Genomic DNA, 19,013 nt, shown 5'->3' with positions numbered 1-19,013 from the left:
CGCGCGCGCCCCGCCCGCCGCCCGCGCCGGCCGAGCCGCTCCCGCCGGCCGCCCCGACGGGGTCCGGCCGGGGGGCGGGGGGCCGCGGCCGCCGAGGATGGGGAAATCCAACAGCAAGTTGAAGCCCGAAGTTGTGGAGGAGCTGACCAGGAAGACCTACTGTGAGTGCGCGCGCTCGGACCCCCGCCCCGCGCTCCGCGGCGCCGCCTCCGCCCCCTCGCGCCCCTCCCCCCGCGGCCGGCAGCCTCCCCCCTTCTCCTCTCCTCCGACCCCTGGGCCCTCCTCCGGGCGCGCCCGCCGCACCCCTCCCCCGGCCCCTTCCCGCCCGGCCCGGGAGCGGAGCCCCTCCGTAGCCCCCGGCCGCGCCCCCCCCACCCCGGCCCCACACCTGGCCCTATTGTTCTAGGGCACCCCTCCCCCCGCCTCCCTCCCTCCAACCCCCCACTTCCAACCCCCCCCCCCGGCCGGGAGGGCCGGCTCCAGCCCACCCGCGGCCCCCTCTCTGAAGAGCTGTCCGAAGCCCCCCCCCCCCCCTCCCCACCCCCCCCCCCCGGCCGGGAGGGCCGGCTCCAGCCCACCCGCGGCCCCCTCTCTGAAGAGCTGTCCGAAGGAGTCGGGGAGGGGGGGTGTGTGCCAGGGCGAGGGGCGGTGGTCGGGGAGGGGGCTCCCGATTGCGCGGTGGCTCGGGCTGCGCGGATCCGACTGGCATGGGCGCAGCGGGGTGGGTGATTCATGCATCACGATGCCACTGCCGCTGGTGCTGGTGCTGCGGCTGCGAGGTTGGCCTGTCGCCCCCTCCCTGGCCCGGATCGTGTGTGTTGGGGTGGGTGGGGGGCGAGACTTGTCAGAGAGCTCGAGGCGGCGGCGCGGGGTCTTGGTCGCCCTGTCGCTGCGGGATTTACAGGGTGAATTCTCCCCTGGCCCTGATCCCACCTCGCCCTTTTTATCCCCTGTCTGCCACTCTGGGAAATGGGTTTATACAGTCGGAGAGTGGGGGGGTGATCTGGGCGATCTCAACAGGTAACCATTCCAGGCGTCCCTGAGACCCTCCTGTCTGCCAATTTCGGACTTCTCTAGAGCTATGGGGATGTGGCTCTCCACATGGCCCAACTTCACAACTGTCCTGTGCCCCGGGATCTTCAGTTTCTCCATTACAGCTGTCTCCCTGCTCCGCAGCCCTCTTGGGGGACACCCCAGCTTGCCAGGGGTTAATGGCCCCAGGTCCTGACCCCCGACTCTTTTATTTTGGCGACAGGGTGAAGGACCAGTCCGTGGCCTGCAAGGGCTTCTGCCTGGGTGTCTGACTTGGAAGGGGGCCCTGGCCCTGGGTGTGGGTTGCAATTCAGAGCCAGGACCTGGGCTCCGGCCGCGAGGGTCTAGCCCCTCTGCAGTCTTTCAGGAGGCAGCAGAGTGACTGCCAGCCTCCTGCGTTGACGGAGGCCTGGGAGGCAGCTCCTGGTGGTGCATTGCACAACCTCGGCCCCCCTCCCCCCTCCATCCGTCTTCTGGGCACGTTTGCAGGTCTGGCCGAGCCCACGCTTCAGCTCCATGCCCCCTTGCCCCGTGTGCCTGTAACAAAGGGGGGCTTTCCTCGCCAGTCTGCCGAGAGCGGGTGGTCCTTCTCCAGTGGAATTCTCCAGCAAGGAGCTCGCATCCTGGTGGCTTCTCCCTGAAGCGTGGGAGCTCTGAGGACCCAGACTCCGGCCCTTACTGCTCTTGCCGTCTTTCCTGGGGTGCTGGGGGTGGGTGGGAGGCTTCCGTGTTTGGCTACTGTTTTGTGAGATTTGCTGGGCCTTCCCTCAGGCTCTGTGCGGATGTGCCCGCAGGCAGGCGGCGGCTGGGACGTCCCGGGCTCCGGTGCTCCGGGAGGCAGGGGGCACCTCGGGCGGGCTTTGCCAGGATGGTGGGCCTGGGTTGTACCCGGGCGTCCCCGTCGTGGTGAATGACCTGTGAGCTGAATGAAGCCAGGTTGCCCACTACGGAGCACATGATATGCCAGCCTCTGCATCACCAGCTTGTAGGGTCCTCAACTGGCCTCCATATGGTGGGCTTGGTTACCAGCCTCTTTTCTTTTTTTTTTTTTAATATTTATTTATTTATGAGAAGGAGACAGAGTGGGAGCAGGGAAGGAGCAGAGAGAGATAGGGAGACACAGAATCCGAAACAGGCTCCAGGCTCCGAGCTAGACGTCAGCACAGAGCCCGATGCGTGGCTCGAACCCACGAACCTGCGAGATCATGACCTGAGTCGGAGTCAGATGCCCCGCCGCCGACTGAGCCCCCTTGGGTGCCCCTGTGACCAACCTCCTTTGCTGATAAGGAAACTAAGAGGCTTGGAGAGGTGAAGTCGTGTGCGTGGGACCCATGGCCAGGCACTGGGTGGTGGCAGGACTCAGACTCCAGTCTGTGTCCAAAGTTACGCCCCTTGAAAGACCTCATGGCTCATGCTGAGATGTCCAGAGGGGACTTTTTCCGTGGGTCCCTGCCCAGGTACCACTGTCAGTGGACTGTGGATGGGAAGGAGGTGTGGGGCAGTCATTTTGTCCACCCCCCCCCCCCGGGGACGTCTGTCACCTTTGGGAGAAGTTGAGTCAACAGGGCTTTGTTAGGAAGGGGCCGGGTGCTTCTGCGCTGGCCTGGGCTATTTTTAAAGGCCTTTGGAGACGTGGAACAGTTTTGATCCGAGAGAGCGAGCCGAGAACTTTCCTCGGTAGCGCCCTGATTAGGTGTGGGCTGGGGGAGCTGGTGGTGGGTTCCCTGGCTTCCTGTCTGGCTGATGCTTGCCTGTGCTGGCGCTTAGTAGGTCTACAGATACTCGCTGATGAAAAGGTTCCTGGCAGGAAAAGCAGAAAAAGCTTCCCGTTTGTTCTAAGGCCCCAGATGGGCTTCCTTCTGATGGGGACGGGAGCCATCTGCTCTTTGTCTGGGGGTGGGGGGGTGGGGGTTCTGTGTGTGGGGTCAAGAGAGGAGTGCTTAGCAAGGGCCGTCAAATGTCAAAGTCTCCTGGAGAGCCTGTTAAATACCAAGTACCAGGTTGCCTCGCTCTCAGCCATTCTCATGCTTAAGGTCTGGGCCTGGGCCAGGGCCTTGCATCCTGAAGGGGCGTTTGTCGTGCAGATATTGGCTCCCAGGAGCCCCAGTGGAAGACGCAGACCTGTACTGGTTCTGGGGGTCCCGGCACATGTAAACATCACCTGGTGTCCTGGGCCACCTCCGGATACCACAGCTGGCCTCGGCGCCTGGAGGGAAGGACTGTCCCGGTGGGGTGTGTTTGTGTGTGTGTGTGTGCACTCGCTCGCGTGTGTGCGAGTGTGCGCAGAAGCCGGAGAAGACCTGCGAACACATCTGGATTCAGCCTAGCTGAAACCCTCCGTCTTTCAGGCTGAGCACTGCAGAAGAGGTTTTTTCCGCCTCTGCAGATAAGATTTTGTAAATCATCGTGTCCCGGAATCCAGTCTTCACTCTTCCTGGCAGAGCGCGTATCTGGAAGCAGCAGGAAGCTCAACACGGGTGATGGTGGGGGGGGCCCCTGCCCAGGACAGTAGGCAGCCGGCAGCCCAGTTTCTGGGAGGTCTGGCCCGCTTTCTCCCAGCTCGTTGGTGGGCCGTCGTCACCTCTGTGTGCCAGGGACAGGCCAGCCCCTCTCCGAACTGAACCTCAGTTTTCTTATCTGCAAAATGGGTCCACTCGTGGTCCTTGGCTCCCAAGGGGCCGTAAGGGGTCGCCAGGATCATTCCCTGAGAGCCTAAGACATGGCCTGTGGTGTACAGCGTCCTCCTTAATGTGCGATGGCAATTGTCAAGGATGTACGAGAGCAGTCACTGGGGTTTTGCTGATGTAATTCAGCTTCGTCTTGAATTGGTCTGAAATACATCTTGTGGGCAAAGTTCATCTCTCCACAGAGGAACCCTCCCTCGGCCCTGGACTCGGTGCCTGACACGCGGGAGGCCTGGAGGGGGGGTCTGCGTGCTCCCGCATCTCGGCAGGTTCCCGTTTTCCCGGTGGTGGTCTTGCCACACCCCCGCTTATTAACTCTCGGGCTGCCTGGCCCTGCCGTTCCCGGGGCGCTCCCTGCGTGCTGGGCGCGGACACTGAAACGCAGAGAGAGATGTGATTCCTGCCTTCGGATGGAAACCAGCCGGGTGGCCCCCAATGCCGGGCTTACGGGGCTCGAGTCGTGTGTTGTGGTCGGAGCCGCGTTGGGTTAAAGGCTTCCGGGCCCAAGCCGGGCAGCTCTCCACCCCCAGGAGGCAGACACCCCCACCCTGCCTCCCTTAGCCTGTTCCCGTGGTGCTCACGGCCCTCCCCGGGGACCCTCTGCCCGGGACCCGGAGGAGGTCACCTGCTCCTTGTCGCTCTTGGTCAGCCCAACCTCAGCCTTGACCTTGCTCGCCAACCTTGAGTCTCCGCAGCCTTTATTCTGATGCCCAGAATGGTGCCCGGCACGCGGCAGCTTGCGGAGGGGAGGGGCGTCCAAATGGGAGGCGGGGGAGCCAGCCGCTAAAGCCTCTGCCGCCTGGAGCAGAGAAGGGGACCCTCGTTCACAGTGAGGAGCCTGGGGTTTACGAGATGCTGGGTGTCACCATGACTCCCTGGCTTTGGGAAGCGTCCCTTCGTGGAAGATAAGGAATGTTCTCTGATGCTCACTCCCGCCACTCGGTGCTGCTCAGCTAGAGGGGGCAAGGCATTGCCGTGGGCGGGGGCGGGATCCGGTACCCAGTTCGGGACAAACAGGGGAGGTGGGGTGTGAAGGGCCCCACAGCCCAGGAGAGGGAAGGCCCAGAGTGGGGAGGCGGCTTCTGCAATCCCTGTGCGTCCTGGGTGCAAGAGAGTGAGGCCTCGCTCCCTCTCTCTACCAAAGGGAAGACACTGCGGCCGGAAGAGGAACTGAGATCAGAGCCTTTACACCAGGGCGGGCATCTGGGCAAAACAAACAAACAAACAACCAAGTTTGCTTTTAGGAAAGAACTCAGTGTCCTGGACAAGGGAGCTGGGTCCTCAGCCGGGCTCTGTGACCTTGGGCAAATCACTTACCCTCTCTGAGCACCACCTTGCCCAGCCCATAATACCTGCTCACGTGACTCCATGGGTCCGAATGGGAGGGTGTGTTGAGGTCCAGAGTGGGTGGGCCGGAAAGGGAAGGGGCGCTGTGTGACAGCAGGGCCTCGGGGGGTGGGGGGAGGGGGGGTAGAAGCACTCTGGGGCCCGATGTGTGGGTGTTCCAGCTCCTGACTCTGCGGGCTTTCTTCCAGAACTTTACTTTCCTCCTGGGGAAGATGGGCATCTCAGAGGCCCCAGAGCTGGATTCTCGGGCACGTGACGGGTTTAGCCCAGCACCTGGTTCTGAGGGGACCCTTTAAACTTCTGGTGACACTCGGTCCCAGGATACATGTCCCCTGTCTTCTAGAGCAGGATGTGCCGAGGGGGTCTGCAGCCTGCCCCCTTGCTGTGCAGAGAGAAGCAGAAGAGACCGGAGAAGGGGAGGGACTTGCCGGGGGTCACAGAGCCCAGGCCTTTTCCTCACACCTGTTCTGGCTCTTTCTGTCTCCTCTGGCTCCTTCTGTCTCCACCCCACCCCAGAGATTCTGGCCGCCGCCTTGGGGTCAGACCCAGCTTCCTCTGTCCCTATAGCCCGGCCTCTGCCCCTCTGGGTAGGTGGCGGGCAGAGGGCAGTGCAGCGGCTGGCGGGCCAGGCTCACGTCATTCCTGACCAAGGGCCCCAAAAGGCCATGGGAAGGGATTTGCACCTTTTCTGAGACGGGCTGGGCGGCCGTGGAAGGAGGTGGTGCAGAAAGGTAGACGTGGGTTTCGAGAGCATCCTTATCTCTAGTTTGAGAATGGATTGGGGGTCATCAGCCTTGGTGGAGGGGTGGTCATGGTGCTGAACTGGGTATCAGTGGGGATGCCGTGAAGGACAGATCCTGGGTATCATCTAGAAGGCAGACTCAACAGGAACTTGGTACGTGAGTGTCATTACCTTGTAAATTTCGGATTACCTACTTTTTATTTTCCAACTTTTTAATTTTATTTTTATTTTTAATTAAAAAATTTTTTTAATGTTTATTTTTGAGAGAGAGAGACACAGAGTGCGAGCAGGGGAGGGGCAGAGAGAGAGGGAGACACAGAATCCGAAGCAGGCTCCAGGCTCCCAGCTGTCAGCACGGAGCCTGACGCGGGGCTCGAACCCATGAACCACGAGACCACGACCTGAGCTGAAGTCGGACACTTAACCGACTGAGTGCCCCAGGCCCCCCTATTTTCTAACTTTTTTAAACCTGCAAATTGTGAATGTTTGCTCGCATCATTATTCTTTTAAAACATGATTAAACATTTTTTAAAATTTTATTTATTTATTTTGAAAGAGGGTGCAGCCAAGCAGGGAGTGTCAGAGAGAGAGAATCTCAACCAGACTCCTCTTGGAGTCCGATGCGGGGCTTGAACACACGAACCGTGAAATCATGACCTGAACCGAAACCGAGTCCCTTAACTGACTGAAGCACCCTGGTGTCCCCCTAAAACATTATTTTTTAGTGGCTTACATATGAACGAAGCATTTCATTTGATGTCTTGCCATTAGACAGGTTGCTTTCTTAATTTCTTTCTCTCTTTCTTTCTCTCTCTCCCTTTCTTTCTCTCTCTCCCTTTCTTTCTCTCTCTTTCTTTCTTTTCTCTTTTGCCAACACCAACAGTGCTGTGACGAACATTTTTGTACTAAATCTTTGTAAGAACGGCATTGCAGTAAATTTTCGCACCTTTCTCTTCTTGAAGGTAAATCCCCCCAAATGAAGCTGTGGAGTTACAGCCTGGGGGCATCTTAAAAGGCTTTTGATAGAAAAATTGTTAAATCCCTCCCCGGAAAGTATGTTCTAATCGACATTCGCAGGAAGCATGGGTGAGAGAGCGCCTGTTTGCTTGCATTCTTGCCAGCCCTGAGTCTTACTGCTTTTCTCCACGATTGTTGATTTTTGTGGGGAAGAAAAGAGTAGCTCGCTGTTTCAATATTCATTCCTTTGATTACTGTTACTTTTTTTTAATGTTTATTTCTGAGAGAGAGAGAGAGAGAGCGCACGAGCAGGGGAGGGGCAGAGAGAAAGAGGGGGACAGAGGGTCCAAAGCGGGCTCTGACCGCACAGAGCCCGACTCAAGGCTCGAACTCAAGAACTGTGACATCACGACCGGACCCAAAGTCGGGTGCTTAACCCACCGAGCCACCCAGGTGCCCCCGATTCCTGTGAAATGGAATTCTAGAATCATTGGGCCAGCGGACACTCTGGAGTCACGTAGTCCCATGCCCTTATTTTACAAACGGAAAACCTGAGTCTCAGAGAGGCGACATGTCTGTCCCAAGGTTATGTGGCAAATGCCAGGCGGGGACCCAGGACGCCTGGCTCTTGCTGGGGGTGCTTCCCATGGAACCACGATGGGGTGGCTGTCGGGGCTGAGATGGCGATGGCTTGCTTTTTTCTGATACGGTTCGTCTTGCCCTAAATATCTCTTACTCTGAGGTAAGGAAAAAGCCAGCCTCAATTAAAAAGAGCATCCTTTGTACTGGCATCGTGAGATGAAATACTTTGCGTGGCCTGGGTGTGGTCTACTTACCAGGGCCAAGAACGTCATGAATTAATGTGCCAAGTTTCCAGGTAACTTGAAATTGGGGTCAGATTCGCGGCTGAAGGCAGGATGGCAGTGTCCCCTTAGCTTGCGGGGCAGTGTGCTTTCTCCTGGCTGTGACTGTTCAGACCCCTGACCCCTCTGGGTTCTGGGTGTCTGGGTGGTGTGTGACGTGGGGACAGCCCTGTTCCCCAACAGGCGGACACAGGGGGCGGCATGTAGTAAGTGCTCAGTAAGTAACTGTCACGGGAAAGAGGCTGCTTAGCTGTTGGTGGCAGGGAACGGCAGCCCTTGGCCTCTCCCCTGGGCCGTCACAAGCCCTCTGCTGAATTGGGAGTGAGTGGCAAAGAGTGGCCTCTGTATTTGGCCTTGCTGGCTGGTGGCAGGATCGTTCTGGATTGGGCCCCTGGCTTGCTGAGTGGGGGAGGGAAGACGGCTCTGCAATGCTGGCCCTTAGATCCCTGCATGGACGTGGCCTTGGAGGGCCAGAGAGGCACCTGCCTGGGCTCCCGTCCCCGTCCCAGAACCAGCAGAGCCCGGACAGTGACTGTGCCCCCTGGGACTCAGTTTCCCCTTCTGTGCCATGTTCAGATTGCCAGCTGGTGAGACCGGTGTGGGGCAGCTACCCTGGGGCCCCGGACAGCGCATGCCCGGGCTCCCGTGTCCGCTGACCTGCTGTAATAGGCTGTCTGGGCCACAGGCACAGTTCTTTTTAAAAATTTTTTTAAATGTTTATTTATTGAGAGACAGAGTGAGCAGGGGAGGAGCAGAGAGGAAGACACAGAAGCTGAAGCAGGCTCCAGGCTCCGAGCTGTCAGCACAGAGACCAACTGACTGAGTCCCCCAGGCACCCCCCTACCCCAGTTTTTTTTTTTTTTTTAACGTTTATGTGTTTTTGACACAGAGAGAGACAGAGCACAAGCTGGGGAGGGGCAGAGAGAGAGGGAGACACAGAAGCTGAAACAGGCTCCGGACTCCGAGCTGTTAGCACAGAGCCCAACACGGGGCTCGAACCCATGGACCACGAGATCATGACCTGAGCCGAAGTTGGACCCTTAAGCAACTGAGCCACCCAGGCGCCCCCACAGGCACAGTTCTTAGTTTCTTGTGCCTTGGTTTTCTCATCTGTGAATGGGGTCTGTGGTGGGTGAGGTTAGGACTAGCAGAGACATGAGTTTGGTGGCTCATCAGCGATGAGGGAGAATCCGTAACCAGCAGGGATCCCATCTCTGGTCCGTCGTGTGAGGGGGCCCCGCTCAGGGTTCCCACATGCCTATCACCAGCTCCTCCCAGGAGTTGCGGGCAGGGGTCCTTGCCACCCATGCGGTAAGCGCGGCAGGTGGCACCCCATCCTGGGCTGAGTATGGGCCCCTGTGGGCGGCGGCGCCGAGAAGCTGCCGCATGTGTGGGCCCGGGGGATCGTGAGCAAGTGTGGGCGCTGGGGGTGGGCGTGCGGCGGGGCGGGGGCTGGGATCACATGCGCGAGCCCTGGTCCACGTGGGCGTGCTCTGGGTGTGAGTGACGGGGTCGCGGCGCGTGTCAGGAGTGGGTGAGCCGGCATGTCTGTGCCTGCGCGGGTGCCCGCCGGTGTGCGTCAGGGCAGCTCTGCGCAGGTTGTAAATGCGGGTGTGCATGGCGGCTGGGGGCGCTGGGCTCAGGAGGCACAGCCAGGCCGGGAACCGGAGTCAGAAGCCGATCGGTCCAGCGCAGCCCCAGGATCCCGCTGCCTGGCTGCCCCTTGGATCCCTAGATGTTCTGGAGCAGCGGGGGGTGGGGGGGGTGAGCACTCGGGGTACAGATTTACCCACTTGTGAGATCCTGGGAGTAGGGACTGTTGTGCTCATTTCACACGTGAAGAAAGAGAGGCCCCGGGCAGATTCAGACGCAGGCCCAAGGCCTCCCGGCCAGCCAGTGGTCAGATTGGGGCTCAGGCTCCGCTCTGTGTCTGGCAAAGCACTGACCGCCCCCCCACCCAGTCTCTGTGAGCCTGATGACCCTAGAGCTCCTGAGGAGGGTAGTGAGCACCCCAGCACTAGAGGCATTCAAGCAGCTGTTGGACATCAGATGCTGGCCGGGCACCCCAGGTTCCTGGGCCAGGGCGGGTAGGGTCCTCTGCTTCCAACTCACACACGGCCCTACTGGTTCCACAGGATGGTGCCTCCTGCAAAGGATTCGGGGCAGCCTTGGCCTTGGCTTCCTCTGGGCGTCGGGCTTCTTTCTCAGCCTCTGCCCATCGCGGTGGAGGCTCTGGGGCTCACTAGGTGCCAAGACTCAATGCTCCCCTCCAGGAGCCCTCCCAGCCCCCGTGCTCACCTCCTGGGGTCCTCCCATCTCCGTGCTCACCTCCTGGGGTCCTCCCTGCCCCCGTGCCCACCTCCTGGGGTCCTCCCAGCCCCCGTGCTCACCTCCTGGGGTCCTCCCATCCCCGTGCTCTCCTCCTGGGGTCCTCCCAGCCCCCGTGCTCACCTGGAGTCCTCTCAGCCCCCGTGCTCACCTCCTGGGGTCCTCCCAGCCCCCGTGCTCACCTGGAGTCCTATCAGTCCCCGTGCTCACCTTCTGGGGTCCTCCCAGCCCCCATGCCCACCTCCTGGGGTCCTCCCAGCCCCCGTGCTCACCTCCTGGGGTCCTCCCAGTCCCCGTGCCCACCTCCTGGGGTCCTCCCAGCCCCCGAGCTCACCTCCTGAGGTCCTCCCAGCGCCCGTGCCCACCTGGAGTCCTCTCAGTCCCCGTGCTCACCTCCTGGAGCCCTCCCAGCCCCCGTGCCCACCTCCTGGGGTCCTCCCAGTCCCCGTGCCCACCTCCTGGGGTCCTCCCAGCCCCCGTGCTCACCTCCTGGGGTCCTCCCAGCCCCCGTGCTCACCTCCTGGGGTCCTCCCAGCCCCCGTGCTCACCTCCTGGGGTCCTCCCAGCCCCCGTGCTCACCTCCTGGGGTCCTCCCAGCCCCCGTGCCCACCTCCTGGGGTCCTCCCAGCCCCCGTGCTCACCTCCTGGGGTCCTCCCAGCCCCCGTGCTCACCTCCTGGGGTCCTCCCAGCCCCCGTGCTCACCTCCTGGGGTCCTCCCAGCCCCCGTGCCCACCTCCTGGGGTCCTCCCAGCCCCCGTGCTCACCTCCTGGGGTCCTCCCAGCCCCCGTGCTCACCTCCTGGGGTCCTCCCAGCCCCCGTGCTCACCTCCTGGGGTCCTCCCAGCCCCCGTGCTCACCTCCTGGGGTCCTCCCAGCCCCCGTGCTCACCTCCTGGGGTCCTCCCAGCCCCCGTGCCCACCTCCTGGGGTCCTCCCAGCCCCCGTGCTCACCTCCTGGGGTCCTCCCAGCCCCCGTGCTCACCTCCTGGGGTCCTCCCAGCCCCCGTGCTCACCTCCTGGGGTCCTCCCAGCCCCCGTGCCCACCTCCTGGGGTCCTCCCAGCCCCCGTGCTCACCTCCTGGGGTCCTCCCAGCCCCCGTGCTCACCTCCTGGGGTCCTCCCAGCCCCCGTGCTCACCTCCTGGGGTCCTCCCAGCCCCCGTGCTCACCTCCTGGGGTCCTCCCAGCCCCCGTGCTCACCTCCTGGGGTCCTCCCAGCCCCCGTGCTCACCTCCTGGGGTCCTCCCAGCCCCCGTGCTCACCTCCTGGGGTCCTCCCAGCCCCCGTGCTCACCTCCTGGGGTCCTCCCAGCCCCCGTGCTCACCTCCTGGGGTCCTCCCAGCCCCCGTGCTCACCTCCTGGGGTCCTCCCAGCCCCCGTGCTCACCTCCTGGGGTCCTCCCAGCCCCCGTGCTCACCTCCTGGGGTCCTCCCAGCCCCCGTGCTCACCTCCTGGGGTCCTCCCAGCCCCCGTGCTCACCTCCTGGGGTCCTCCCAGCCCCCGTGCTCACCTCCTGGGGTCCTCCCAGCCCCCGTGCTCACCTCCTGGGGTCCTCCCAGCCCCCGTGCTCACCTCCTGGGGTCCTCCCAGCCCCCGTGCTCACCTCCTGGGGTCCTCCCAGCCCCCGTGCTCACCTCCTGGGGTCCTCCCAGCCCCCGTGCTCACCTCCTGGGGTCCTCCCAGCCCCCGTGCTCACCTCCTGGGGTCCTCCCAGCCCCCGTGCTCACCTCCTGGGGTCCTCCCAGCCCCCGTGCTCACCTCCTGGGGTCCTCCCAGCCCCCGTGCTCACCTCCTGGGGTCCACCCAGCCCCCGTGCTCACCTCCTGGGGTCCTCCCAGCCCCCGTGCTCACCTCCTGGGGTCCTCCCAGCCCCCGTGCTCACCTCCTGGGGTCCTCCCAGCTCCCGTGCTCACCTCCTGGAGTCCTTTCAGTCTCCGTGCTCACCTCCTGGAGCCCTCCCAGCCCCCGTGCTCACCTCCTGGGGTCCTCCCAGCCCCTGTGCTCACCTCCTGGGGTCTTCCCAGCGCTGTGCTCCCCTCCAGCCCCTGAGCTCAGGAGTGAGTCCGCGGCACAGTGTTAGCGCCCTCCCTGCTCTGGGGGAAGCTGCAGGCTGGGGCCGGGAAGCAGGAGGCAGCCCGAGCAAAAGGCCATGGAGCCCAGTAGTACCCCTGGAGCGCCCCCGGCCGACCTGCCGGTGCCTGGTATGGCCCAGGGACCTCGAGAAAGGCCTGTTGGACAAAGGAGACCATGGGTGCAGTGTGAGGCTCTGGGGGGACCTCAGAGGCCAGAGGTCTGGCAAGCTCCTTGAAGCTTGGGACACGTGCGGTGGACTTGTTTTTGTGCAGTGCCCAGCCTGGAGCCACGCACAGGGCAGGCCTGTGAACACCTCTGGGTAAGGCTTCGGGCTTCGAAGCGTTGGTCCGCATGTGGCCTTGGGCCTCCGCCGACCAGGGCGGGACTTGACTGTGCTCCCGACCTGCAAATCAGACCAGGAGGAGGCTGTCCAGCCTCTGGGGTCTGGGGTCCTGGCTCCAGCCCTCAGGGGGGCCGTGCAATGGGCATGGATACCCTTAGCGCGAGGGTATCCTGACGGGGCCACCTAGGGGGCGGTACGCCTGCCTCGTGAGCCCAGGTTGGGGTGCCCAGGAAGGGGCGCAGGGCAGCCGTGGCCCCCGGACGTCCAGGCCACCGTGCTCCAGATCCCCTTGCAGGGGGGAAGGAGGAGGGCGGCAGGAATGTGGCTTTGAGGAATGCTTAACCCCAAGCAGAAATAGCACTGTGCTTTTTTTAATTTCAGGCTTGGATTTTCAGCTTGGAAGTGGGCTCAGAGTGCGCCTCTCTCTCCCCAGCCTCCCCCAGCTCCCCCACTGCTCTGGCCTTTTGGGGACAGAAGGTGGCCTCTTTTTTTTTTTTTTAAACTAAGAAGCTTCTGCGGGAACCAGAAAGAGCCCTGGATTTGGCGGCAGACGGAGCCGGCTTCACGTCCCATCCCCCGTTCGCCACCTCCCAGCCCTGACTTCCTACCCTCGCTCTCTCTGCTTTCTCTTCTGTGGAACAGGGGTGGGAGGGGTGGGGGTGCAGGGGGAGGGCGACGGGAGCCGAGACGGCTTGTCCGCAGCGTGGTACCAGGCGCTCCTGCTCGGGGACGGCCAGGCCTGCGTGCGAACCCCAGCTCCTCTCGCGAGCGCTGGGACCCTCGGCCAAGCGCTTTTGCCTTGAGCCTCCTTCCTTCTGCCTGTAAAATGGGCAGATGAGGACAATCCGCCTTCCCAGGTTTGTGGCCCGAATGAGTGGGAAAATAATTGGCCTGGCGTGTCCCAAGCTCCCGCACCCCTTCCTCTGAGCCCGGGCGGCCTCACGCAGGACAGGGGAGAATGCCTCTCGTAAGCTCGCTGCCGGGTCGAACGAGGGTCCGAGCCCGGGGCCGGGGGCGGCTCGGAGGCGCTTTCCGCCTGACCTTCCTCTGTCTGGTCCACGCTCAGCTCGAGCCGGCGCCCAGCGGCCCCTCTACGCGAGGTGCCCGGGGACCGGCCAGTGGCCTCCCCAGATCGGGTGGCAAGGACACTTCCGGCTCATCCACTTGTCCCTCGGCTGTGAGCACCGTGAGGACGGGCTCGCCTGGGCGTGTGGGTCACCGTCGTCCCCGGGCTCCGGGAAAGAACAGAGCCTGGCGCGTGTCTGTCGCAAGGAATGAACGAATAGGAAAACGCACTAGCTGACAAGTGAGCAGAAGTCCTCGTCCACCTCGGGTCTCCGCCGCCTGTTCGTGTCTGGCCCCCTCCCGCCTCCTGGGCCGGGGCTGGGGGGCTTGCCCTGTCCGGGGGGCAGCGGGGGCGTCCCTGAGAAGTCAGGCCTGGCGCGGACCTGGGCCCCCCTCTCCTTCCGGGGCCCGGAGATGAGGAGGGGTCCAGCCAGCCCCCATGGCCGCCCCTTCCAGCCCCCCCCCCCCATCTCTTTGTTAGGAAGCGAGAGATTCCTGTTCAAAGACAGGAGACGGGGCTATTTTCGGCGCTGTGGGGGGGGAAGCGAATGCTTCCCTTCTGTTCAAAAATATATGGTGTGTGTGCTGGGCAGACGAGGCTCGACAGAGCTCAAAGCCCGTGCTGCCCGGGCCTCTGTCCCCCCCCCCCCCGCCCCCCTCCCCGGCCCCCAGGGTCCTGCCTCCCGTCCGTGGCTCCGTAGCCCCCACAGCCGCATGGGGCAGTTATTATTTCCAGAAGTGAGGAGGCCCTTGCTGGGCCGGAGCGGAACACGATCTTAATTAAAACTAACGGCGGCCGTCAAAACAGAAGAGGAGCCTGCAAGCTGCGCCTACCTGGGTTGTGTTTCCTTGGCCCTGGCTTTCCGGAGCTGGGGGTGTTCTGGGCGCCTCTCGGAGAAGGGGGCCCAGCCAGCCGGGAGAGAGCGGCCGGAGGCCCCTGGGTGCCCGTGTGGGGTGGGTTTGGCCACAGGTATCCCCCGGCCACCTTGCCACCCTTCACTTCAGGGGCCAAGCACCTTTGTGGAATGGCTGTCTCATGCCGGGTCCCGTGGGCAGCAGGACACAGGGCGGTTGGATGGATGGAGTTTGTGGCCTTCCTGGCATTCGGAGTGTGATGGGGAACCACGATAAACCTCAAGACGGGGCATTCTGCAATGCTGTGGGAGGCTACCAGGTCGGGGGGGATCTGGGAGGGCTTCCTGGAAGAGGTGATGTTTCAGCTGAACCCCGAGGGTCGGGTTGCCAGCCATCCTAAGCAACTCTTCATTATTTATCTGAAATCTAAATTTTAACTAGGCAGCCTGTGTTCCTGTGTGCTAAATTTGGTGGCCCTCCCTGAGGGAGAAGTTGAGAAGGCACAAGGAAGTTTTGGGGCGGTTGGTTTACGGGGGATGCTGAGAGCGTTTCAGGCAGAAGGAGCGGCGTGTTCCAGGTCTGGGGGCCCCTGGGTAAGGCAACTCTGAGGACCTAGAGAAGGTGGAGGGGAGGTACGTGGGAAGGCAGAGGTCGGCCAAGTCAGCCCTGTGGAGGGACGGCTGACCCCACCTTGGGGGGCGTGCTGCTGGGGGCCGGTCTTGGTAACCAGGGGAGCCACACGGGAGGCCCCGGGCACGCCAGGGGAGGTGGGCGCCCACCTTGGCCGAAGGAGACACCAGCAAGTGCACTGTGATCAAGGCCCCATCTGGCCTCCAGTGGGTCCCGGCCAGGCTGACAGGTGTGTGGCTGTGCCTCTCTGTGCCCCGTGACTGCTTGGAGTCCCAGGGCGGGGGGTCCTCCTGCTGCCTAGGACTCAGGTCATGATCCCACGCACGTGGGATCCGTCATGGGAACGAGCCCCACGTTGGGCTGAGTGCAGAGCCTGCCTAAGACACCCTCTGCCCCTTCCCAGCCTGCGCTCAAAAAAATAACAATAAAAAGAAAAAAAATAATAAAGTCAAAGAACTTGGCTGCTTCTGGCCAGTTCTTTGTTCCGGCGAGATGTGGCTTCTTGTTGGGGACTCCCCACCCTCTGTGTCGTCTCTGGAAAGCCCTCTCCCCTCCTCTTTGCCTGCCGAGGGCTGCCCATCCGCCACACGTGAGCCCAAGCACCCTTTGCTCTCTGAGGGGCACCGGATGATGCAGTTCACGAGTCAGGCAGGAATTAAAGGAGACTCCCAGAATGCATTTGTGTGATGTTTGAAATGCTCTACTTCTCCAGCAAGTGTAGGGACTTGCGCAGACCCTGGTTCTGGTCCCAGCCTCGCTGCAGACTGACTTTGGTCCTGAAGCACATGGCCCTCCCTCTCTGTGCCTCAGTCTCCGGGTCTGTAGAAGGGAGACACGAAGTTCTTTTTTTTTTTTTCTTTTTTAAATGTTTTATTTATTTCTAGGAGAGAGAGACAGCCAGCGTGAGCGGGGGGAGGGGGGGGTTGGTCAGAGAGAGAGGGAGTCACAGACTGAAACAGGCTCCAGGCTCTGAGCTGGCAGTCAGCACAGAGCCCGACGCGGGGCTCGAACCCAGGAACCATGAGATCATGACCTAAGCGAAAGTCGGACGCTTAACCGACTAAGCCACCCAGGCGCCCCACGAAGTTCTTGTTTGAAAGCATCGTCTGGGCACCAATTGCGATTAACACCTGCCAGGTGCTTAGTGCAGGTGGGCGTGCCGTAAATGCTAATAAATGGAGACTTTTCGCACCTGGAAGCCACAAGACAAAGTACATCTTTCTGCAGTTTTGACAATATGGGGGCAGGGGAGTTATTTAACTTCTATAAAAATAAAAAAATATATTTTATGACTTTATTTTTAGGGTAAAGTATTTATAAATGATGGAGCAGAAGGCAAAACTCGTGGAAATATTTGAGCTGGAAAGTAAGGGTTTTTTTTAAATGTTTATTTATTTGAGAGAGAGGCAGTGCAAGCGTGAGTGGGGGGGTGCAGAGAGAGGGAGACACAGAATCTGAAATAGGCTCCAGGCTCTGAGCTGTCAGCACAGAGCTCAACACGGGGCTCGAAGTCATGAACCAAGAGATCACGACCTGAGCCCCAGTTAGATGCTTAACTGACTGAGCCTCCCAGGCGCCCATGGAACATAAGATTTGAACTACACCTTGCTTTTGGTGGCTACCTGCGACTTTGCTCCTGGGGGGTGCTGGTCCCTCTCTGCCCTCAGGGGCTCTGGGGAGGGTGCCTTCAGGGAGCCCCTGGACTCTTCCAGGGACCAAGCACTTTCACGCCCCCGCGAGCCAGTTGGAGTAAACATTCTTAGCCCATTTATTAGAGGAGAAAACAGACTTGAGAGGCATAACAAAATGAGCTTTGTCTGGAGGATCTAAACATGGGGAAGGTCTCCATGCTCAGAAGAAAGGTGGAGGCTGGGGGCCTGGTTCTCAGAGGAGGAACCGGCAAGGGGCGCTGTGCCGGGCCGGAGCCCCTGCTCCCTGCAGGGCCGTGGAGCTCACACCGCGTGCACCCCGCGCCTGGCCCGCTGCAGGTGTTCCGTGAGCGCTTGCCACAGCGCTCCCTCCCTGGGGACACTCATCTCCAGGCTACAGCCTTTTCGAGTGCGGGCGACCATGTCTCCTCCTCCACCACTGACTGTGACCTTCGATGATTGCCTTTGGCTCTGGGAAGCCTCGGGGACCCCCATGTGTCAGCAGACCCGGTGCAACACCGGAGCTCAGCCAGCCAGAGCCGGAGCTGCCTGGGGCTTGGGAGGATCCCGAGGGGCCAAGAGGGAACAGGGGTGTTTGAGTTGGGATTTGAGTGGCCCTGAGCAGCCTCTGTCACCTGTAGATGCCTCGCTTCCCTCGAGGGCTTGGCCCCTCCCTGCCTGCGCCCCAGGACATTTCTGTCAGCCCCGCCGCCCGGCCGCCAGCCGCATCTCCTGCTGCCGCCCCAATGGCAGTGCGACCCCTGACGTGTTAGTCTAGTACCATGGCTGTCATCGTGACCGTCCGCGTCTCCGTGTCACTCGTCACATGCTGGGCTCCGTGCCTTTGGCCTGCATCCTGTTCTTGGCTCTGACAGCGGCTGCATGAGGAGGGGAGGCCAAGGCTCAGAGAGGGGAGTACGTTGACTGAGGTCACACAGCAGCTGGGTGGCGGGTGGACCTGTCTGCACAAGGCCTGTGGTCGGGGAGAGCCTACCCGCTAGGGCTCCAGGCAAGTCAGCCAGAGGTGGTCCCGGGAAGGGAGGAGGGGGGGATCTAGAGTTGGGGGGCAGCTGGCCTAGTGCCGGCCAGAGCTGTGACCCCTCGAACTTCGTGAGGTTTACAAGATCCCGTGTGCAGAGGGCTCGTGGGCAGGACTAGCCTTGCGGCGGCAGCTTGCAGATCTGGCGTGGTGCCCGTGGGTCCCCGCAGGCCAGCCCGCACTCAGGGTCCAGGGCCCGGTGTGAGCGCCTTCCCGCAGACCAATGTGGGCCCAGCCAGCGCGGGTGGCCGTAACACAGCGGACGCTGGGCCTCCGTCCCGGTCGCCGCCACCAGGGCTCCGGGGGACCCGCTCCTTCCGGGTCAGCTCGAGGGGGTTCCGCGGCACCCGGCCCAGGCTGGAGCGCCCTGGAATTCTGGGCGGGAGGCCAGGCGCCTTTCTGATGAGCTCAGGCTGGCTCCCTCCAGCTGGGCATTTATGGAAGACGGGAATGGGGCGGGCGGAGGGCCGGCAGTCCGCGGCCCCTCCCTGGAGGGGGCATGGGCAGGAGTCAGCAGCAGCGATGGCAGTGCCCCTGTACGCGTTATCGGGTTCAGTCTCATCTCCGAGGCCGCTCCCTCTTGCAGATGAGCCTGGCCGCAGCCCCCCCTCCCTCCCGCCCCGGCCAAAGGCACCTAGCGCCGCGGTACTTCCGGGACTTGGCCCTGGGGGGTCCGGCCCAGCGCACGTGCGCCCCTCTCCTAGGGCCCTGGCGGGGATTGCTCCCCGGGACACAGGGCCTGAGGGGTCCTCGGCCATCGGCTTACTGCCTGCAGGTCACTTCATGGGGCGCGGAAGGCGGGGGCCGGTGGTCTCTGGAGACTTTAGGGAGCAGAGACTGCGTGGCCGAGGGGGCGCCGAGCCCCCTGCCCCCACAGGAGCACCAGTGTATTTCCATGCCATTGTCTGAGTGCAGGGGCAGTGATGCATGTTGGGAAATGACTTGGGGCTGGGTAGGGGGGCCTCGAGGCACCTGGAGGCTTGGGGGGGTGCGGGCGCCTGCTCGCCCAGCCCTGGGGTGTGGCTGGACCCCTTGGAGGGTGACTCCGGAGCCTTTAACGCTCGTCAGTGCTGCCAGGTGACGTCGGCTGGGCGTGGGAGCAGCCGTGGCCCCTTTCGCACACACGCAGGGAAAGTGACGGTCGGGCAGCCAGGGAGCACCAGAGCCCTGGAACCCAGGTCCCCAGAGCCTCCCTGCTGAGCTGCCTGCCTTATAGGGGACTGTCCCTCCCTCCCGGCGTTGGGCGCGCCTGTCTCCAGCTTCCCTCCCTCCTCTGAGCTTCTCTGGGGGGGGAGGGGACACACCAGCTCAGGGGTGTTGACAGCTGCTGGTGGGGACGAGATGGAGGGAGGTGGTGGGCCAGCAAGGGCTCGAGGGGGGCCAGGTGGGGGACACCCAGCGGACCCG

General features: G+C 62.2%; 1 protein-coding gene across 2 annotated transcripts in view; it reads left to right on the top strand.

Annotated features, from left to right (window-relative positions):
- Window positions 1–42: 42 nt before the first annotated feature.
- The window catches only part of NCS1 (neuronal calcium sensor 1), a 51,563-nt gene continuing 32,592 nt past the window's right edge, over window positions 43–19,013 (top strand). For both annotated transcript variants that reach the window (XM_039229420.1, XM_039229421.1), the window contains exon 1: window positions 43–161. In XM_039229420.1, coding sequence (XP_039085351.1) covers window positions 98–161 — 64 coding nt within the window. In that variant the 5' untranslated portion in view covers window positions 43–97. The remainder of the gene's footprint in view (window positions 162–19,013) is intronic.

This window comes from Hyaena hyaena, unplaced genomic scaffold (assembly GCF_003009895.1).
Source record: "Hyaena hyaena isolate Hyena2069 unplaced genomic scaffold, ASM300989v1 scaffold_38, whole genome shotgun sequence".
NCBI classification, from domain to species: Eukaryota; Metazoa; Chordata; class Mammalia; order Carnivora; family Hyaenidae; genus Hyaena; species Hyaena hyaena.
This window is presented reverse-complemented; position numbering and strand designations above follow the sequence as displayed.